This window comes from Dermacentor andersoni, chromosome 2, assembly GCF_023375885.2.
Source record: "Dermacentor andersoni chromosome 2, qqDerAnde1_hic_scaffold, whole genome shotgun sequence".
NCBI lineage: Eukaryota > Metazoa > Arthropoda > Arachnida > Ixodida > Ixodidae > Dermacentor > Dermacentor andersoni.
The window spans coordinates 95510637-95533305 of record NC_092815.1 but is presented as its reverse complement, the minus strand read 5'-3'; the positions used below and the strand labels follow the sequence as shown (position 1 = coordinate 95533305).

The 22669-nt window shown below is 41.6% G+C and overlaps 1 protein-coding gene across 1 annotated transcript; it reads left to right on the top strand.

Annotated features, from left to right (window-relative positions):
* Window positions 1–58: 58 nt before the first annotated feature.
* LOC126541613 (uncharacterized) lies at window positions 59–22407 on the top strand. Its single transcript, XM_050188458.3, has 8 exons — window positions 59–451; window positions 804–1048; window positions 1262–1325; window positions 1428–1558; window positions 3411–3529; window positions 6091–6223; window positions 6862–6958; window positions 11557–22407. The coding sequence occupies exons 1-8, from the start codon at window positions 214–216 to the stop codon at window positions 11676–11678; spliced, it is 1149 nt and encodes a 382-aa protein (XP_050044415.1). The 5' UTR covers window positions 59–213; the 3' UTR covers window positions 11679–22407.
* The last annotated feature ends 262 nt before the right edge of the window (window positions 22408–22669 follow it).

Sequence of the window (22669 nt, the reverse complement as noted above, 5' to 3'; positions counted from 1 at the left end):
GCCGTATTGCCCGCAGGACAGTCATCAAAGCAGGCGCTGTTTCTTTGAGCATTCTGCGCTGGTTCACTTTCATGTTTTGCAGATTGTTTCGAAGTTAGATAACGTATCAAATAGTTTGAAATTCTCATATTCTGGAACTATATTAACCGAATAATCATTTCGTGGACGTCCTGATTGTGCAGTAGACCGGCCAGTTACGACAACAACGAAACAATGAATCTTGTTTGGCTGGCTGTTCTGCGCACGGCTGAAAACACTGCACGCATTGCTCGGCCTAGCCTGTCGGCACCAGCCGCTTGGAAGCAGTCTGCTGCGATCGCGCGCATAAGCTCCTGGGAGCACACAGCTCCAGGACTTAGCCGCGCATCGCACATTCATACATTTACTGCCGACATGAATTGGTCGGCGAAACTGCAACGCCTACTGGAGAATTTCGACATCACGCGAATCAGTAAGTCCTGCGTTGATTAATTTCGTATCATCATGCACGATGGGACGCTTTAACTGCCGTCGTACTATTATACACTGTAATGTTTATGCGACCTATGTATGTTCTCTCTTCTTCTTTGACGACTATCTGGGGCACGTAATTAAATTAATAACGGTGCCCACACATTTCTGAATTGTGGAGAGGTTGCGAGCGTGGCAAGAAACGTACGAAAAACGACCGCTTGCGATGATCGGTGCGCGATTTCAGTGGTGTAGGAGGGAAAGCGCGGTGGCGATTTAATGCGTGCTGCGTGGCATCGGACGGGCCGATCGAATGTGCCTGAATTTCTCTACGCCTATTTTCTTCGCCGCAGGTTTCTATCATGAAAAGTGCAAGCTGTTTTTCGTCGGCGACCAGCACATGGGTTTCATTCGGCCGAATGATTGGATACATCTTGCCCCTTACAAGGACGCGTTTCAGTACGACATCAAAACGAACCGGGTTTTCTTGAATCCGAGCTGGAAGACGTACGAGGAGCGCAGCACGAAGGCTGCCGAAGTTTTACAAGATTTACGAAAGAAGAAAATATTCAAAACACTGAACGGGTGGAGGAACGAGGTATGTGTATTCGCTTGTTTACGTGTAGAATCGCTCTCGTCGTCCGCTCGACTGTTTCTAATTATAGCCGCGGCGTCCGTTCAGCTGGCACATTGCACTATTTCAGCTCGAGCGAAAAGCGCGCATATCACTGCATTATGTCATCCATCACAACGACCGATTGAGTGTATATGGATATATTTATATATTTAATACTCCTTTTTTTCTCATTAGTGCTACGAAGTCAGTGCCAGGTTCGGAGACAAACCTGGAATGAAGATGGAAAGATCTGCAACATGTGAGTGAAAAAAACCTTTTGCGTGTATTTTAACCGTAATCTCCATTGTGAAATTTTTTTCGTAACGGGACCTACGTGCTCTCTTGTTTCGTTTTCTCGAAGGCCTATTCGGTCTGAAGCGATATGGAGTACACATAAATGGATACGTGAAGCGGCCCGACGGCTCTATGAGCGTGTGGTTTCAGCGGAGATCGGCAACGAAGGAAACCTTTCCAAACAAGATCGACAACATGGTAACAATTAATGCATGCGTGCCTTCAATAGTAGTGCATAAATCGCCGATGACATTTTATTGGCTGCTTTTAGGAAAGAGTTGTCGAGATGATAATGTCATCTATATTTTTAACGTGTAAATTCTGAAGGCTCTTAAAATTTATACTGATCTCATAGGTTACATACACATCTGTAGACTGCAGCAGCTAGTTAACATGTCATTTTATGTTAACAGGCCAGTAACTTGGTCTATATGCTCATACCCTGTATGTATCCTAGCAGGAATAGCCATATTGCATTTGCTCAAGTATCTGTTACTGCTGGAAGAACGTACCTATGGCTTAAATAATGTGAACTTACTAGCTGAATGGCCATGTCTACGAAAAAAAAGTGGTTCTAAGTTAAGCTTATCATATTTTAAACAGTGCAGTGAGCTTTGCAATTGAACAGTAATTAATTCTTGAATGCATCAAAATTTTTAATGGAGAATGAAGCAAGCCTGATCGATGAATGGTTTGAAAGCCACAGATAGTCAATAGAGAAGTAGATATATATTTACATCTCCTAGTGTCATTTTGACTTTCAAACATTCTTGGCGGTACTTTCACTTTCAAGTAACATAACATTCTATGCAACACTAACTAAACACAGAGAAAAAAGGCCATACTTCGGAATCTATAAGATTAAAAGTTGGTGTAAAAAAATAATATCAAAGAGAGAGAGAGAGAGGGAGAGTGCAAAGTATGCACTATTACATGCATCCCTTAATCCGGAAGTTGTAAGGTCCAGTCCAGAAAGAATTGTCACACACAAACAAAATCTGTTGTTTCCACTGCAGTATATTCAAGATACAACTGAATAAAGTACCAGCTTGGTCAAGTTGGTAGATTCCATGGTGGCAAGCTTTTCCGCACAAACTAGAGAACAAAGACAGGAGACCTGACAAACACAATTGCAAACTTTAAACTGAATTTTATTGGAAGAAAGGAATTAAGTTATGTACCCAGGCGATGAATGACATGCATGCGGTTGATTAAAACAAGAAAAGAAAGAATCTTTAAATGAGCAAGTGGAATATGAAAACTTGACACCTGCAGCACACACCAAGGACCTACATATGCCCTACGTGCACCTAGAAATGCTAGTTTTTTTGCCCATAGATTGTGCCACAGACAATCGAGGTCTTTTTGCGACAACCCTATTGGCACTGCACTGACGCATTTAACCCCCAGATGATCAATTTCTGCCACCTCAATAATTTCTCTGGTCACTTGGGTGGGATGCCTGCCAACCGCCATACAATCTTTAAAAACCGGCTTGCAATAGCAGTCCTGGCAAAGTATGGAGCAGCTTGTGCACTTGATCACGCTTCTTTCATGTGGCGATAAGTACATAGTAGGCCCTGAGTGGGGCTAGCTAACACTCCCCGAGTTTGATCTAGTACACAGAAATACCCCAGATATTGAACGGATTAATGCCCGTTGTTGTGGCACAATTGGAACGATTGATCATCCTGCCTGGTTTATAATCACACGTGCAACCCACTGCACACTTGATAAGCAGTATGAGGCTCTCCAAATGAAATTTATTCTTACATGGAAACTCGTTACGTTTTTATTTGTGTATACATTACAATGAGGGCTGCTTTGCATTCCATAGTTTGGGAAAAGGGCACCTGTGCCACAGGGCACCTGTGCCACATTTATTTATGCTTTTCTTTTTATCCTCTGTTGTGGTTAAGTATATATTTGATTCTACCAAGTACATTCCTAAGACCAGACAAATTTCGTGCGAAGTTGAATAAATTTGATAATTGTGTCAGTATAGATGTATGTAGGACTACAGAAACCCATTTGCAATGTTGTCTTTCAGGTGACCGGTGGTTTTTGTGTCGGCTATACTCTAACTGAGTGTGTCCGAAAAGAAGCCCAAGAGGAGGCGTCGTTGCCAGATCATCTGCTCAGTGCAATCCGGCCAGCTGGGAATGTGTCGTGAGTTTTCTTTGTGTGACCTCGCCTATGTTCGCTGGCTATAATTGCTGCATAGAAAATGTGAGGAGTGGTTCTTTCCATGTTTTTGCTTCAGTTGCATAACAGGATATCAAAAAGAAAAACTTGAAGGAAAACAAGAATGTCATTTGCAGTGTTTCGTTTCTTTTTCGTTTCAACCTTGCATAGGAAACATAATTAGTTGGGCATGTGCCCTTAATTAAAGCAGTGTGCTCTTTTGTGCAAAAGTAACAAGCCTGTTCATGACTATTTAAGCTACGTTTATAGTTAAGGTTGTCCGCTACATAACAATTTCAAAAATGAGGAGAAACCTTGCTTCTTCGGAGAAAAAAATCTACTACACTTATTAATTTTGGGAGCAAACGAGATGTAGTGGCAGTAGTTGAGAGGAACCCATGTTTCTGCTTATAAATAAATTTACACAAGCCATAAGGTTGCATAGTTGCAGAACCTTGATCTCTAGGCGCTGCATTTTCGATGCTTCTGCAACACCAAGTTGACCTTCTCGCTGTTCCTGTGTCTCTTTCTGAATGCGAAATTTCTGAGCCTCCAACATATTGTGGAGCCTTCCTCCTCATAATTCCTATGTTTAAGCATTGTAAGCGTAGTCTCGCAGCTTGCAGACGAGTGTCGCATTAAGACAGGAATTTCAGCAGTGATATATGCCCTATGACATTTTCTTTCCACAGCAGCTTCTACCACCTCGATCTCATTCACGAGTGCTAGGAGTGGTGTATCCTGGTGTCTGACATACTACCATAGCACCCCACTATTTATACACTGCGATGCTGGATGTAGCACAGTGACACCACCTAGCAGTAGTGCTTGCATTCGAGGTGCTGAAAGTCACACTACAAACACCTGGCAGAGCACAACAGTGTCAACTTTATGCTGTTTTTACTTTCTTCTACTACAATATACCCAACTAAAGCTCTTGTTGCACACGTAAAAACACTTAAAGCTTTCACAACTTTTAATGCGCAGTATGGGGATATTTCAGACCACATTTTCAACTCTAAATGCTTCTGTATGAGTTTCTTTTTCTTCAAGTATAAACTACATACCTCAGATTAGCGACCTGTTTGTGATGTCATAAGTAGCTATCGCCATTAAAAAAAATGAGATTTCCATGTTTGTCAGTTCCTCTTACTGTGTGGCATAGCTGGACAGAGAAAGATCAGAACCGAGGGATTTGCATCTTCTTGCCATTTTACAGCGAAGCTATTAAGGGGTGTTTTACAGCCACTTTTATGCAACAAAAGCTGACACACGCCGGCATGCTTGGTGTCAGCCAGCAATGCAACCTGTATCAGCATCCTAAATTTATGCTTTGAAACATAATCATCATTGATTACAAAATAAGTTACCATGTGTATGTGCTCACTTGAATATACAACTTCTTTGTGCTGTAATTTTACCATTTAGTTCTTATTATTTGTTTCTCGCATCGCATTTTCCTGACTCCACGTTGAAGGTTAGCTAGGAGTTTGTACGGCTGTGGTGGTGGAAACTGACGGCATGATCAGTATCAAATTTCAATCGGACATCAGCAATACAGCTTGCATAAGGGCCCCAAAGTGTCCATATTGCCATGGCATCAGTGAGAATGTGCAGGCATTGTTCGCGGTGAATCATCACTAAGAAGAACCAGTAAACAGACCCCTAGTGGTACAACTAAAGGGCGTGAGAACTCATTTATACACCTTCGCCGTCTTTGGTGTAGCAGTTGCTCATAGTGGCACACATCTGCGAAGATAAAAAGATATATATAACAATGGGCTTTTCTCTCGGCAGGAAGTCTCTCTTTTTATCTGTGGTTTTGGGTATGCGCAAAGCCAGGATAGTAAATGAGGTTAGTGCAAAAGGTGCATGGGGAAGAAAACTGACAGTGCCACTAAGCAGACAGTGTTCTCATCGATAAAAAAATTAAGAGCACTAAAAGGCTGGAGATGTGTGTTAATTGTAATGCAGATGCACAAGCGGTTTAACTTGGTCTTGCAGCAATTATCTGGTTAGATACGCACTGTAAAGCAAATGAATGTGCACCTGGGAGGAAGAACGAGAAAGATAGAAAGAATGCGAGAAAGAACGCCGAACTGTATTTTGAGAAACACTTGCTTGTGATGCACATATTTGAAGCTGATGTGTGATAATGTTGCATGAGGCTTTTATGTGGTTTTCTTTCTTTTTTTTTTTAATGTGCTGTTGCACAAGTATTTTGGAAGTGCTGCAAGGGCTTCTTGTGGAATTAGAGTACACAGTCAAGTCTCGTTATAACAAGCATGAATATAATGAATTATCAGATATAACAGTCCAAAATGTTTCATGCTGATAGCAGCATGTACCAAATATATGCTTATAACAAATATTGTATATAACCAAAATATTTTCGTTGGAGCAGACACTTTCCAGTAACTGAATATTTTTAACACATATATCTTTAACTGCACTTACTGCACTTCCCTCTTACAGTTTCAGGGTACAGGCGATCTGATTGAATATTAGGGGACTTTCTTGACGACATGATTGAATATTTTTGCTAGGTTCGTGTACGAGGATGATCGGGGCATATTTCCGGAAACAATCTTTGTCTTTGACCTGGAGCTTCCTGCAGACTTCGAGCCTCACTGCTCGGACAACGAAGTGGACAACTTCTACTTAATGGCAATTCCAGAGGTATTTACTAGATCTCTATGTTGTACAGGCGTGCACAAAACCCTACAGAAACCGAATCAACAGTCTCGCCATGCTCAGAGTGTATGTGCGGCTGCTGTACTGGTACTGTCATGCTGATAGTCCTCGCATGTTTCATACTGTGTCCATGCTAAATTCTACCTCGAGTTGAATGCTGATGCCAACTATACATTGTGGGTATTGCCAGTAAGTATTTGAGGGAGAGGGTACTTTGTGCAAGTGTGCCTCCCTAATCTTGTCCTTGCCATAGAGTCCTCGCAGCCTTTTGTAATTGCTTTATCCTCGCCTTCTGCTCCTGTGTGTTAAGGACTAAGACATTCTGTCACGATAAGAAAGTATTACCATAAGAAAAAACATCTTACATACTTGTCATTATAGCTGCCATTCAGTCCACTAATACTGTAGCTACCAGTACTGACACCTTTTGAGCTAGTTGTTTAGTAGTGAAATTTGCTGTGTGATCAGTGTGTTGTATACATTTGGGATCGCTTAGGTAATCATGTTACTCGAACTAGTACCAAGTGCACTCTGATGTCGCGTAATGTTAGCTATTGAGTAGTCTGCGAGTTTATTGACGTGAGTAGCACTTCTCATGTTGTGGTGGCTGTTTCACTGCCCAGGTAAAAAACCTCGTTTTATCCGAGGAGTTCAAGATTACAAGTTGCCCCATCTTGCTGGACTTTTTGGTGAGGCACCACTTCTTGTCACCAGATGACGGTGAGTGAGCCATGCCCTTCACTTTGCTCTGTTAGATGTTCTGGGCTCTTTCAGTGGTGCATTTCTTCATCTGGTAACCATCCACAAAAAAATACCTGGTAGGCACCTCGTGCCAGATTATACCAGAATAGCGTGTGCCATGGCAGAAAGGGAGCATTGGTGTGATCAGTGAACCAAAGAAAGAAATGTAGTTCAGGACTGTGTTTTTCAGAATGAGCCAAAGCGAAAGGACACATGTTTGGGAAAGCTAATGCTGTTCTGGGTAGCAATTAAGGCTTTCCATTCTGTGGCCCTTTATACATTTTTTTTTTTTTGTAATTGAGAAACTGCCAAGATTTTGTAGTTTTGCTACCCTGCAAGGCATCAGAGGAATGCCATTGCACATACTACATTATTACCGATAGAGCAGAATTCTCAGAGGTCAAGGGAAAGCATGCGTACGAAATTACTGGTCAGTGTCACCTAGCTCGATATTATGCTTACTTGCTTTTTCTTTTTTCAGAGTGGTAATCTGAAAGTTGAGATTTTGTCTAGGGCCTAACTCTCCCATGCTTGTTCTTCAAATGAAGTAGCTCCTTTAAGAGGAAGCTTTAGCTTGGGAGCTCCCATCTGAATACATGGCAACAAACACATTGTTTTTCTCGGCAACCACTGCACAGAACAGAGCACAAGAACAAGGCCAGCCAGATAGTCTCTTCCATGCCTGCAACAGACTTCATCGTCTGTTGCATTTAAAAGAAAAAGGTAAATCTAATGTCTGTAGCAAGCAAACTTTGATTTAGGCTCTCAATATTTTTCCACAAATTCTTGAAAAATTGCAATATTTCAGGGAACTCAAGTATCAAGTTTACAACTAAGTAATTAAAAAATCGATATTACAACTCTGTTAAGTGCACCTAATAACGCATCAAGAGAGAGAGAGAGAGAGAGATTTATTTATAGAAAGGCAGAGAGGTCGGCCTGAGCTATAGCTTGCTCTGGCCTGCTTCTCTACAGTAATGCATTTAAAGCATACAATATTATATTACACACTGTGTAATGGATGTACTGAACAGTTCAGATGGTAGCATCTGTTCGTAACCGAGAAGGCAGGTGACGTAGAGCAGGAACAGCTGGTTGCCCGAACGGCTCACACTCGTGCTAAGCACTGGCGATCCGGCTGGCCCACTGGTTGCACTGTAGGCATGGAAGAGATGATCTGGCTGGCCTTGTTCTTGTGCTCTTCTTCTTCATTACAACTGATTTATGAGTAGTAGTTTTAGAAAATCCTCGTAAACATTGTGACAATTTCATGAAAACTCTAAATTTATTATACATCAAATTTGTTCACTTTAGATGCTCTAACCGATGCAGTTTACTGAACTATGACAGCTGTTTTTTTTTTTGGTGCGAAGTTATGAATTTATAACCTTTATGCTTCTATTCTTCTTAAGCTTGCCAATTTTCTGCAATTTTTGTTAAAATCTGAGGTCTAAAATGAAAATTCTGCTTTCCAGAGTCGCTAGAATTTAACCTTGTGGTTGTCTGGTATTTCACTGGAACCGACTACTGCGGGTTCGGGCTTAGTGAGCCACAGGACCGCTTAAGCTGTCGCCTCACATAATGTAGCGTGCATGTTCAGGCCACAAAAGGGGGCCTTGAGCACTGTACATGCAAGAAAACACAGTATTGCTCTATGTTATGGAAACAATTTACATGCCTTCGGCAACGCCCAGCACTGCACAAACGCCCAGTCCCAGGCTGGCATGGGAATCAAAGGGGCTCTTTTGTCAAGGGTGAATAGAGGAAAGGGTGCCACTAGTGCATTTTTGTGTGAAGACAGCTCTCTGCAACACGCTGCCTGGGAAGTGTCCCCATGGCTATGTTGCGTACTCTTTTGATGACCGATGGGCCAACTCACGAGAGCTAGGGCAATCCGGTGGCTTTGTGGAGATGCAGCACAGTGCTACGGTCATGGCACCTATGGGCAAAGGCTCACTGCAAGACCGTTCAAGTATGTGCGCCCGCTGCGCTAGGGCTAACTGGGTAATGGATCACCAAGTGCGAGAACGAGAAGTCGCAGAAGCCAGGTCCCACGTAATCAACTTGTTACAGGCCTGTGAGCATCTGCTGCAGCGATGAAGTGCTCAGCGAAAGAGAGCTCGGGGGTAGGGCACTCGAGGGCCGCCACTCGGGTCGCCAATCCGGGCACGTCCCGGTGACTTATGCTCGCATGGTGATGCTGCACCAGGAGAGAGAAGCACGGTTTATGCGGGAAACTAGCTCTGTTGTACTAGCCATGTCTGCACACTGCCATTTGTGGGGCGGATCCCGGAGATTGAGCAAAGCACAATGCGTGAGCTGGGGGATGAGGCGTGAGAAGGCACCTTGATCCCCACAGCTTCGAATAAGTGCGGCTTGGCATAACGTGACTACGTGCAAGCACTAGTCACTTTTCTTTGGCTTAGTGTTTGGAAAAGGAGCAACACAAGGTACACACTCACTGTAGGTGCCAGGCACTGTAGTGGAGCTCAAGCCTGAGCAATGCCCATACAGAGGTGTTGTTGGACGAGACGGAAAATGTATATGTACCCAGTGATGTCCTGGAGAGGTCACCCTCGCGCACACTCTGCCAATCATGCCACAGAACAGTCCTTGGAAAAGGCCACCCCCTTTCTCTATGCGACTACCAACAACCACTGCAAGTGGAAAGGGAGAGGCATAGGGACGACAGAATAAGCGAACAAGTTGGTCCAGCAGTTGCCTCACAAGAACACTGTGTTTTACATTTATTTGAATAAGTTGCATTGGTGTTGACCCCGAGTTAAAGCTTCCTCATAAGAAACCCCTCCTTTTTATGCGCAGCCGTCCGGAAAAGCGGTGACTATCAGGTCTCAAATAAGTGAGAGGCGTAATCTGCTGATCGAGGCCTGGTAGCATACGTCTTTCATTTTGGATAGAAATGTAGAAGCAAATCTGTGTAGAAGCTAATTGTGCAGGCCTGCTGATTTTTGCAATTGTCTAGTCGGGTGTTTCCTGATGTGACATTTGTCAGCAAGAAATGTTCAGTGACATTTCTTGAAAGTGTGTTTGATATGCAAGAGTCAAGTATTGTTTCCGGTAGAGTTTTGAAAGTGTCATTGCTTAGAAAAATGGAATTGAGAGGAGCATTGTGACTGTGCAACTTGCAGGTAGCGACAGAAGCAAAAACATTTCCATACAGTATTAAGAAAGTGAGGTAGTATCGCCGTGGCTATTAACATAGTGTTCTGTCAGTTTTCATATGGAGCTCTGTACAAGCAGCCAGACTTCTACAGGCCTGATTTAGGCATCATTCAGACCTTAGCAATAAATTTTTTCCAGTGTGCCTAGAAAAGCAAGGCACTTCAAGCAATTCTCATCGCAAAACTGTGCCTAGGCTGAATTCCTAACTTCGTATGCTTTACGCTTTGTAGAACTTGTGATATACTGGTTGAAGACACTTATAATTATCCCACATATAACAAATTATCGGTTATAATTACCACATTTCATTGCACTTACGATTTTCCGACCCCACCTATGGAAACTGCGTCCAGATGTAGTGAACATATTCAAGAGCGCTGTACTGTTACAACGAACACTTCAAACCCAGTCGCGGTAAAAGGAGGGCACATATAAAGTTCCAAAGCACGGAAGTATGACCGAACTGGGCGCACGACAGCATGCCCCTCGCTCCAGTCCAAACGCAACAAAGATATAACCAGCAAGATGAGCGAACGCCACATGTAGATTTCATAAACCGTGACGAAAGTCATGTACTTTCAACCATGCTAGGGTAACCATTCCTTCAGGGCATGTCTCCAGCATCCTTCAAGGTGAGGCAGTACAGCAGTGGTGGCCTCTGAGAAAAGTGGTGCACGTGTCGCTGCAGTCTCATTTTTGCACAGTTCTGTGCATGCACTATGCCTATTTGGACAATTTGGACCAACGACCGCTCACATGTTGCTATCTTATCATTGCTGTCTATATTCACACTATCTGAGTTGACGTGAGCGCAACACGATGTGCCACTAGCATGCAAAGTTTCAGAGAGTCACCGGTTGCTATGCCATTATCTCTTGAGAGATCGCAGTTCAGGATGGTGTTCTACCTTTCAAACTTCATACTTTTTTGGTCGAAGTGACATAAACAACGTAACTACATGGCTCTTGTACTTTCATAGTTTTAGTGCAAAGACACTGAGCAGTGTACTATTTTGAATACAAATGGGATGTTCCCTTTTGTGTTATTCATCCTCACTGCATTCTGCAGAAGTTCCTAAGGCAATGTGTTGAGCATTGTAAAGCCTGCATGAAGACTGTTGCTTATGTCTACCAGAATTGGTGATATGCAGGCAAATTTGATGGATGTTTTCCTACCCATAGCAGTGTAAACAACATTCTTAAGTATGTCAACTGAAGTGCGTAATTTATGGTGTATGATAGTGCATCCTGGTGCACTTTTATTTAAGAATATACTAATGGGCTTTAAACGAGCCTTAGCACTAGCACGCATGGAGATTATCCTTACTTTGAGCACGTGCATTATATCAATACAGACTGAACAAGCATATTAACCTGATGATCGCTATTTTTCAGAGCCCAACTACTGTCAGCTCATGGACACCGTGCACATGCCACTGCACAACTTCTATCCATCTGCAATGGTGCCCACCGGCGAGACCAAGCATCGCTTCCATAACAACTCATCTGCAATATAACTTATTCGTAAAATGGTTCCTAAGTTAAAGGGAGAGTCCTATGTACATATATTTATGCATACATGTGCATACACACTTATTTATGTATACATTACATCCATACGCACGGCTTGTGGTGATGGAAAGAGGTGTTTAAGGGCAAGCTGGCCAACTGCAGCTTTCAGAGATAGATTTGCACTTCTGTTGCACTGGCCTATGTAATCTCCACCTTAGGTGAAGTGAGTCTTCTGAAAGGCTCAAATCAAAGGATAGTGTAAAAACTGCAAACCTGCAAGTCTGATGTACTCCAGTTGTTTGCACCAGAAGGAAACTCTGACGCATAAAATTATCTTTAGATATAGTCATTTGACATGGACATGAGAGGCAGGCACATTTTTGAAAGAAAGCTTCTCTAGCCTGTTAGTACTACTCGCCAATGTGATGTGATGAACGAAAGCACATGACAGTTTCAGCAGCATCTCTGGCATTCCAATTGCTCGTGCATTTGTTGGGGTCTGATCCGAGTGCATTGCATACGTGTGTAAATTGTTGCCTTGCAGACACACGCTGATGCTGTAGGACAAACAAGGGGAAGGCATGTGATTAGTGCAAGAACAATGTAGCAATGGCTTATATTCGTATGATGGCTACTATCAATGCTTGAGGATAGATGTATGGATGTGAGAAGAGAAACAAGTGACAAAAGTACAAGGGGGAAAAAAATGAAAGAAGGTAGAGGAACACATGAACAGTGCGAATGCCAGTAACTGTTCAAAATCAATAGCAATATGTACATTGTTTTCCATGTAGTTTTGTCCCACAATGTCTTAATGAGTCTGTCTGGTAAAGTAATCCATGCTATGCTAACGTAGTTAACTGCAAATTTGGAGATTGATATCTCAGAACTGGTGCTAGTCTCAAGGTGCCTAACAACAGGACAAGCCTTGACCACTCACTGGCATCAGTTCTGCAAATGCTATATGCGTGCTAACTAAAAGTTAATTACTAACTTACTGGCAATTACTGAAATTATCGTGAAATTATCAGGACTTCTATGTTTCAAAAAGCAATTTCACTGCTGAGCTCGAGGTCGTGGGTTCGATGCTGGCCGCGGCAGCTGTATTTCGATGGGGGCGAAATGCAGAAATGGCAGTCTGCTTGGAATTAAGTGCCCGTTAAAAAGCCCCAGGTGGTCAAAATTAATCCAAAGTCTCTCACTACAGGTTGCCTCGTAATCAGATCATCGTTCTGCCCTCTAAAATCCCAGAATTCAATTTTTCTTTTTTTAAACAAGCAGCAATGCTGTTACAGATCAGCTGGAGTGTTCAGAGATGAAGCTGATTCATGAAAAAGAAATATGCTAGGTTTGGGACTAACGGAAGCCTTTGCTTATAAAGGAGCATTGTCATCACATGTATGCAGCTAGCACTATCACAGTTGGCCTGCTAGCACTGAGCACCACCTGGCTGCTGTCTGGCGTCTTCTTCCTGGTGCCCTACCGGGAAACTAATGCAGTTCTTGCTAGCTCCACAAGCTGTAAAGTGTTTCATAAGATGCCACTTCTATACTGGGGCTGTTGGTATTGGTTATCGGGACAGTCACTTATTTATTATGAGAAATAATATAGTACTTCTTTATTTTGAGGGTGTCAAAACTGTTTTCCTTTTAGCCAAAGTGTTTTATTGCCTATGAAAACTGGCTTATCACTCTATTTCATTGTAATGGAAGTAAAACACACTCTGTAAGGGGGGTAATGTGCAGAAGCACTAGATCTGCAACTTGTAGATGCCACCATTAATTGAACTCAGGTGCCACTACTACATTTTAAAATGCCTAGATGCTTAGCACTATGCTGAAAACTGCTTATGTAAGCTGATCACTCAAAAGATTACAACATCCTTCTTGTGTAGGCTGTGTTCTGCAGCACTGACCACTGTGGCTCAGCCACTGAGCCATTCTGTTGTTGTGCACTAGGTCATTGGTTTGACTCCTAATCGCAATGACTGCATTTTGGTTTGGGAAGAATGTAAAAGCATTTATGTGCTTACATCTAGGGTGTACATTCAAAAAACCCAGCTTATCATAAAAATGAACCACATTTCCCTCTAACTGCATCTCTCATAGCCCAGGTTTAGGGAACTAAACTAGATTGGTTGTTACTGTGTTGACAAGTGATCTAGTGACATCGTCAGCAAGGGATAAATGTTGCCATATGAGAAAAAAAGGGGGGTCATGTCATAACAGGGCACAGCACGGCAAGTGTTGCATAGGTGTGACACTTGTAGTGTGATAGTTGTGACAAGTAATGCAACGCTTGTGGTTTGAAATGGGCATGAGGGCAGCTTATTTAAGATAATTTTTTCCAAAATGTAGAATCAGGATTCTAGTGTTGCACAGCGCCAGATTATAATGTTTGGTGTGCTTTCTTCTGGAGATCTCAGTAGTCTAGCTTTGTACAGTGCTACATGATGATACTGAACATTCTTTTGTCTCAAAATCTCACAGATCTCACACTGAAGCATTGTATTAGGCTATGATAGGTGTTAGTTACATGAACCTTGTAGCCTGTAATTTTGTGCTGCGCACTGCAAATTGAAAGATGAGCTTGCGTTTCGCAGCCCACTCGCTCTTTTGAAGTGCTGCCTTATCTTACCACACTGCAGGGGAGGCTTCTTTTTTTGCATGTCATTATGTTTTAAGACCATTTTCATGAATTGTTTGACTACGGTGTGAAAAATTGCACCCATTTTTTGGTGAAGCATAACCTAGTGCATAATCTAGCCTAAGGCAATAAAGGTATTATTTTTTGTTTGACAGTGTTCGTGGCTGCAGCTGAATAATGGCGTGGCCTGTTTCTATACATTCTTACAGTAGATGAATATTCTAGGGTTGTATAGGCATGATTTGTTACACACCATCACATGGCTTTCTTTTTCTTTAGACATTTATGTGGTAGGTAGAAAATTAAAGAATCTGGAAACATGTTTCATTGTCAGTGATGGGCGAACAGTATTATAGGAGTGTGGTTAGATTTTCCAGAGCTATATGAGCACTGCTGGCAGGCTTGGCATTCTGTGCAGTTTGAACTCAACATTTCTGCTCATAGCCACGATGGGGAACTCTCTGCTTATCACTGAAAAGCTTAGTGCCACCTTGGCAATTTGGAAGCTTAAGAAAACTGTGTGGAATGGGAAGGGCATGTCTGTTTCTCTCATTTTATTGATCATGATGTGACCAGGGGCTGTGTTTTTGCGCAGTCACCCTTTTACAAAGCGTTGGTCTTGCCTTGCCTGCTTTAAGAAAGCAAAAAATTCTGTAGCTAAGCTGATGGTAAACACATCTGAGAAGCTCTTCATGTTTGCTTCACACCAAAGGACGACTCACTCTCAGACAAAGTTGTGATTGACGGCAGCAGGTCTTTTCCTCAGTTAAAATTGCTCACAAGCGTAGGAGCATGCATGTAAATGACCTCTAAGAAATTGTGAGCACTTTGCAGTAATTACACTGTGCATCAACATAGTAGAATTTATGGACACTAAGACACATTTTACTAAGAACAAGTTTGTGCAAGACTGTTCCATGATTCACTTCTTGCCAGTGCATTAGACATCAAAATGATGTCAAATGAACATTAGAAGGACGCATGCCCACCTGCAGATTTCTTTTGCCATGTGCCTTCTTCTTTCTTTTTTTTTCTTTCCTGTTCCTGCTGAAATGTGGGTGCTGAAAACGGTACATCTGAAAATGATATATCCCAAAAATATGGCCCCTGATTTTATTGTCTGTCACACTGTAAATCATCAAAGTGTCCTTGATCATTCACTTATATTACCGAGTCTGTTGAGAGAACTTGTGTTTACCTCAGTGTGAAACTCTACTGCATCACTTTTGCGCAAGTGTCTAAACTGTAGCTTTGACATGCATTTAAAGTTTACTTGAGGCATGAAAGCATGGCATGAACCTCCGCAAGACATGAACCTGCATTCAGGCAGTGGCACACTGATAATCAATAATGTTGGCAGGCATTTGCCAGAAAACTTGTTAGCGTAGTGAATTTTTACTACTGTCACTTGCACACTCTAGTAGCACTTTGTCTTAGCAGTTGGGGCACAATGACGTTTAATGATAGCTGTAACCATAGCCTTATTGTCCCTTTTATATCCAGATTTCTGGCTTGTGATGTTACCAGCTGGTTAATAGCAATCTAGGAACACCATTACTTGCAAAAATGTCTTTTACAGCTCAGCCTAGTACTGAATGACTATTGGCATACGGTGTGAAGATGAGAAAGATGCCAAGAGAGATTACTTGTGCTTAGCTACGTGAAGATGTTGAAAATGCCAAGACCACATAGGACAGAGGGTTTTGCACAGTAATGTTTTGCCACTTTTTCTTAAGAAGGTTTTGAGAGTGTGGCAGCACCTCTGTATTCAGCGTATTTGCAAGTATAGTGGCCCTTCTTTTTTTTCCAGTATTCCCATCCTTAGAAAGATATCCTTTTATATTTGGGGCATGGTTCCAAGTATACCCCCCTCCCCTCGTTTTCCCTGTTTAGTGCTTAAAGAAATGTAGTGAGCTCAGCCTTCAGACAGCAAAATTCTACTGGAGCATCGGCCTTTAGCTGGCAAGGCTAGGTCTGCAGATAGGGAGAGCGTGATGAAATGCAGGGGATTGAGATGAGCTGGTGTCGGAAAGCTGTCCAGCATCTCAAGGTCTAATAGCTTGATTCACTTCAGTGATCATTGCTGTGTCTCTTTCATCAAGCACAACTGCCTCGGCACATGCACATTTAGTCCCTCTGTGTCCACGGTGCATATGATGCTCTCGTTACAGCACTTTAATATACCATGGTGGGTGACTTGCTGCTGTTATGTGCGCCTGCGCAATTTCCAGCATAGGTGCAGGTGACTCTGCACAAGTATGCTCCAAGGTGACAGGCCATCCATTGTGGTATTCTGAAAGGCCTTATTTCAAGCCCATAGATATGATTGCATTGCCTATTATGCGGCATTACAACCGTACTAGTATACATTCGTATATCATTAAAAATTTTTTTAGTGTCAAAAGTTCCTTCTTGCATTATATATAATCGCGTGTGCGTTATTTTCGTGCAAATATAGTATTTGAACTTCAAAAATGATTCATGGGGTTTTATCTTTCAAAGGGAGATTTGAGCTTAGCATATTTTAATATTTAACTAGCGTACTAGCAGTGAGCTGAAACAGGAGTATAGAAAAGTACATCCTGCCTAGCACATGTGAGAGCTCCAACATTAGGTTCTGTCATATCATTGTCAGTTTCTTATGCCAAATTTTTGTTTTGCCAGGCCTTTTGTTTTCAAATAAGCATGTAGCCTCTGTCCTTTGAGATTCCCTGCTTTTTCGGTCCCAAACTTTCTCTGCCTACAATGTTACCATTTGTAGTGATAGTTTTCAGGCTCACCTGAACTTTTTGTTAGTCTATTTTCAGTTTGACATTGTCAGTCAGGAAGAAAGAAAAATATTTCCCTGTCAAAAGTTCTGTGTGAGTTACTGCATTGCATGTGCTATTATTTCTGCACAGGCATTTTGTGTAATAAATTAAGGAATTCTGCGTTGAAGTTCATTGTACCTGCTGCAGTGGCTGTGTGGCTAGAGTGTCGTTCTGCTCAGCTTGGGGCATACGCTTCATTCCTCACCCTAGCAGCTGCATCTCAGTTGGGACAGAATGCAAGAAAGATGTGCTCATATACAGGCACTCATTATGGAACTTAATTGCTCAAGACAAGCCTGGAGTCCCTCATTAAAGCATTGTGCATTCATACTGCACATTGGTGGGACATGCAAACTTGTCAATTATCAATTACTAAACCTAGCACACTAGTTTTTCCTAGCAAAACTTTGTATGGTTTGCGAGGCAAGCACTCTATTAGAGCATTTGCGAATAGCACGAGGAGCTAAGTGTACTTGATGAGTTGGGTCTCAATGTTTGGCTACTGAAGAAATAGTGCTGGAGAAGTCGGTGGAAATGTCTGCCATTCGTATCCATTACTGCTGGTTCCATAAATGGCAGTGTTGTGCGTATCATTCTGTACACATAAGGCAGACCTTGCATACCTTGTGGTTTCATCTTGAAAGTGGCAAAAATTTATTCGGCATGGTATCTATAACTTCTTTGTGGGGCATCCGCGCAAGATAGCTGTGCATATGCAACTGCAAAGTGGCTGTTCTGGCGATGGAAGATATGTGCGCACTAGTTTCTATATGCTGCTGCTTGGCCCCTTGGCAAGAGGTTTAATGTATTGCCTTGTCACACATGTACCAAAGCAGGTCACTTTAAATGAGGTACTGCATGAAATTGAGGAACAGGTTAACTGCTTACTCCCAACAGAGTTGTGTATGCTGTAAAATCATTGCAGTAAGTTTTGTCACCACCTGCTACCAGTGAATTTGGTGTATATGTAGCTTTTATGGAAATTTTATGTAAATCTCGCTGCATTGCATTTGTAAAGCTTTGGTAAGGTTGTGCAGTAATGAATGTTGTGGATCTCAGTTTGCAACCATTTATATATATACATATTATTATTATTTTTGTGGCAACATGATTGGTGCAATACCTGCTGAGCAGAATTTAGCCTTGCTGGTGCCTCGCCATGCATGAGATATATGAAATTTGTAAGAGTGAAAGCAAATACCAATTTGTGTTTTGCATGTTCATACCCAATTCCTGCTTGTGATTTGATTGTTTCTTAGATACAGGAGCAGAATAGAAAAGCAGTACTGTAGCACAATGCTGCTGTGATGAAGTCTTGTTTGTTCTTGTCAATCTGTGTGGCAACTGATTAGATTGCAATTGCAGTAAACTTTAGCGATTGGCCCTACAGTGTGCCTAACATCTTCATTACGTAAGGTACACTTCTCGGGTGTATTTTATGTGTATGCGTCGATCCACGATATGGACCTTTGCAATGCGCTATTATGCATTTCATGTTTACTACCACAGCAAATGCTGAAGACAAGATTGCTGACCACAAAAGTTAGTATCAGGGTGGCCAAATGAAGCTAGGCCAACGACCAGATAACCATTTCCAAAAAGGCCTAAGTGAGCAACATGGTATGCTCATGTATTGTCCAAAAAGGGCAGAATGCTTCATCCAAGCAACAGTATATGTTAATATAATGGCAGTAGCCTAAAACATTTATAAGTGTCCCAGCTCTGCTTATCAGAAACATTGACGAAAGGTAGTATTATTTATTGGTTAGATTAGAAATTATCAGGATGAGAGTTTTCGGGGCGCTGCAAGCATACTTAATAAAAGGTGCATTAACAGTTCCGTCATTCTGAGTTGCCTAAGAAAGTAATAAGTGGAAAGATGCAGAGAGATGAGGATATATGCCAAATCGCCATTTTTTAGAAACAAATGACTGCAAACATCCTAAAAAGCTGGTTTAAAAATAACTGGATACATTCAGAAGAACAAAAACAAATCCACCTATAGCAAGCGTAACTGTATGCCCTGATTAGTATATTAATTTTTCAGCTTTCATGCAGTAGTTGTAACATTAATATGCTACCTTTAATGACGCTCAGGATGTCACAACTTAGTTGACATGCTACGCTAATATTGCCGTACTGTAGGTGTGTTTTACTGGAGTGCTAGTACGCATGGAAAACATTTTTGTGTATATATTTTTTACCTTTTTGAATACGGGTACTTAAAGCTTATGATGAAGTGCAGAATTCCTGTAACATCAGCTCATCTCGTCTGGAAGTCTAACCCTAATGTTTGACTCTTTTCAAGTACTGTACAAGTGTTAAAGCAGGGGCTCCTGAAGTGTATATTGATTGGGGTGGAAGGGGGCTGGAGCTGGAGCTTGTTTCACCTATACAATATTTTTGTTGTTACTGTGAAACCGAGGCTTAATTTACTATAGTGAAGAGGAAATCACTCTCGGTGTTAGAGGGCAGGGGCAGTGCCACACTGTGATGTAACCTATGTGGGTAGACAGGAGGGGTGCTCGCGCCCACTGTTTTCCCCCATTCCCCAACCCTGGTTCTGGAGCCTGTGTTCAAGCACTAGTTTGGTATGGTCATGCTAAGTTGTACCTGAAGTTATCAAATCATCATTATAACAATTTCCTGTGCAGCTGCATATTGAAATTATTTGTTTTTTGTGTATTTTGTTCAGTGGGGAATGTGGAAAGAAATACTGAACTCTAAAATTTGCAGGAATTGTCTGGTGGTTTTGAACATGGAATATAGCAACCTTATCTGATAGTTTGCTTTTTGCTCTAACCCGTGTGACCAAATTATGCTATGAAAACATGACATACAGTCAGTGGAAGCATATGCTTTCTTGAAATGCCTGTGATGGAAGGGGTGTGTGATGGCTGACCTAGACCCTCAGTGATTCTGTATTTATGCCAGGTTTACCACTCACATTCTCATGTCGATTGAGCCAATTGGGCTTCTTAGGCACATTTTGTAGCATTTTACTTTTCTGGCAGTAGTCTAAACGCATATGCCAATCAATGAGCCCCGTATGACCTCATTTTGTATCAGCCAAGCTGTATGGCTTCATGATTCATGTACAAAAAAAAAAAAGAACATGGAAATTTTGATGGTATGTTAATGTCCGAAAAAAAAAATGTCTTGTTTTAGACTCTGAGAAAGTCGATGCATTTTAAATGTTGGAATGTTTATCTTACTGTCAGAGTGTCTTCTTAAAGGAATGCCAATGTGAAATATTGACTTAATCCAGGCTACGTGAATACCCTTTTAGAAATCTCTCAAGGTTAATTTGACATTGAGAGATGACTTTGTTGCAGAGGAAATTGTGATAGAGGCTACGCAATTCCTTGGTGATTCAATCTGCCTGCTACAGCCAGAGCCATTAATGTGGGTATCTTGCACTGCTCTGTTAGTCTTGTGATTTGTGCTCTGGTGCAAGCTTCTATCTGTTCTGAGTAAGAGGGTCCTGCAGAACCACTGTCTCGCATATAACAGCACCAGCATTGGTTATGTAGTTATCTTACTTGAGAATCCAATTGGCCAAATTTCATTTTCTGTAGTGCTTAAATGAAGTGGCCACAATTTATTAATAACGGGGCATCAGACATCACATGAATTTTTACATTGGCAGTGCCAATCGTTTTTTACAATCTTATCATTTTGTCGCTTATTAAAGCTTTTTTTATTGGTAAAAGTGACATATGGACATTTCACAGTGCTAGTCTATCATTTTGTCTTGACTTAATATTAGTGTTTAGTGTCCCTTTTAAGTAAAATGTAAACTATTTGGACAGTAAACTGTGTTTATGCAAGTACTCTTATTAAAATTACAGCATGTTCCTTTTTGGGTTGTTGTATGCCGCCCACCCATCTTTATTGAAGTTTTACTTTCTTTGATATTCGTTTACTGTCCCATTTATGCAATTGTCATGAGGGCCTGCTGCGAGTTATGCACAATTGCATTTTAGTAACTGGTATTCAAAGTGAATGTTAAAGCTTGGATGGTGCAAAGTTTTTCAATAAAACCTTGCACATTTTGTAAAGAGGTCTCGAGCGAGAAACCAGTCGCTTTTTCTCTTTTTCGTTTACTTCTGCCATAAACTTTAGATCATATGAATTATTACTGAATACTTACAGTGTGTATGTGCATGCGTGTGCGTTTGCTTGCATGTTTGTATGAGAGAGAGAGAGAAAGAGGTAAGAGATTGGTGACCGGTGTTGATTCTAGTGTAATATTCTGGGGTATTCACTGGATTGCAGAACATTTTCTTTTCTCTGTACGTCTATATGTAGTTCACGTACCTGAGAAGTTTGAGCGTGGCCTTATGTAGTACACTATGTTTTCATTGTCAGGTAAGATTAGCTCCATGCTGACCTTGATTGTTTAGTTGATTCTCCCCCTTTTTTTTTTCACATGACATGACAATTTGCAACCATGCTGTAAAAAATTATGCAGCATATGAGCTAGTCTTCAGTTTTACTTCCACACAGACAGACATTACTCGCAAAAGTGTAACTAACATGTTGAATACTTTTGTTGTTAGGAGGACATGGCCAGTCCAATCCACCTTGTAAATGCTGTGGATGTGGTCATTTGTGCTGCACTACTTCTCGTTGTGTATTTTTCAGCTCATGCCGACTGTTTGCAGAGATTACCAGATAAGAGTCTCCTTCCTTTTATGGATCCATTTTTGTGATTATTTAATACAAAAAACAGGCCAATACTAATGGGTTGATTGTGCCATTGGAAATGATGGTGCTTCAGCTGTGTGGTTATGAAACTGTGATTTTTTTCTCTATGTGTGTAGTTTACTTGCAGGGTTTGTCTTGAGAAGGCTTGGTTACGTAGTGTGAAACTTGCTGATGGGACGTTGATGCAGTTAGTGGTGAACTATGGTTGAGGGTTCCAGTAGCTTGCACTGAATCGTGTACGCAGTGAATGCTATGCCTGAATGTTTGAATTTGAATTGAGTTAATGCACTGGCACAAAGCAGAATCTGGTTGGTTATAAAAGTGAAAAATTGGTTTGTTTGCACCTTGTCTTGATTACTGTATTGAACGTTTCTCAGAGCAACAGTGCTATTTCTGATATTGTTCTTTTTGCAAACTGCTTAAGCTTGTATGGTGCCTGCACTTTTTCTTTTCTGGAGGAATTGAGAGAGACAGATGTATATGACACATGTATGCAGCATGTGATGTGACGTGTGAGAAGAATGTTTTGAACATCAAATAAATCTGCACGGCATTTGTTGCACTACTACACGATGGTCTGTTTTTACACACAATTTTCACTGAATCATATAAATCTAATAGAATGGCAGTGATCGAAACACTTGTACTACAACACTTGTACTACAACACTTTCTGACTTGGCAATGGCCCCTAAATCCCGTACAAGTGTTATTCCTGGCCTCCTTGTTTGGCCAGTAAAGGCAAATATTAACTTGAGCTAGATTGGTACGGTTCGCTGTTAGAGTACCTGATAGGTTGGCGTTGCCGTGAGCATACTGGCATAGGTTTGG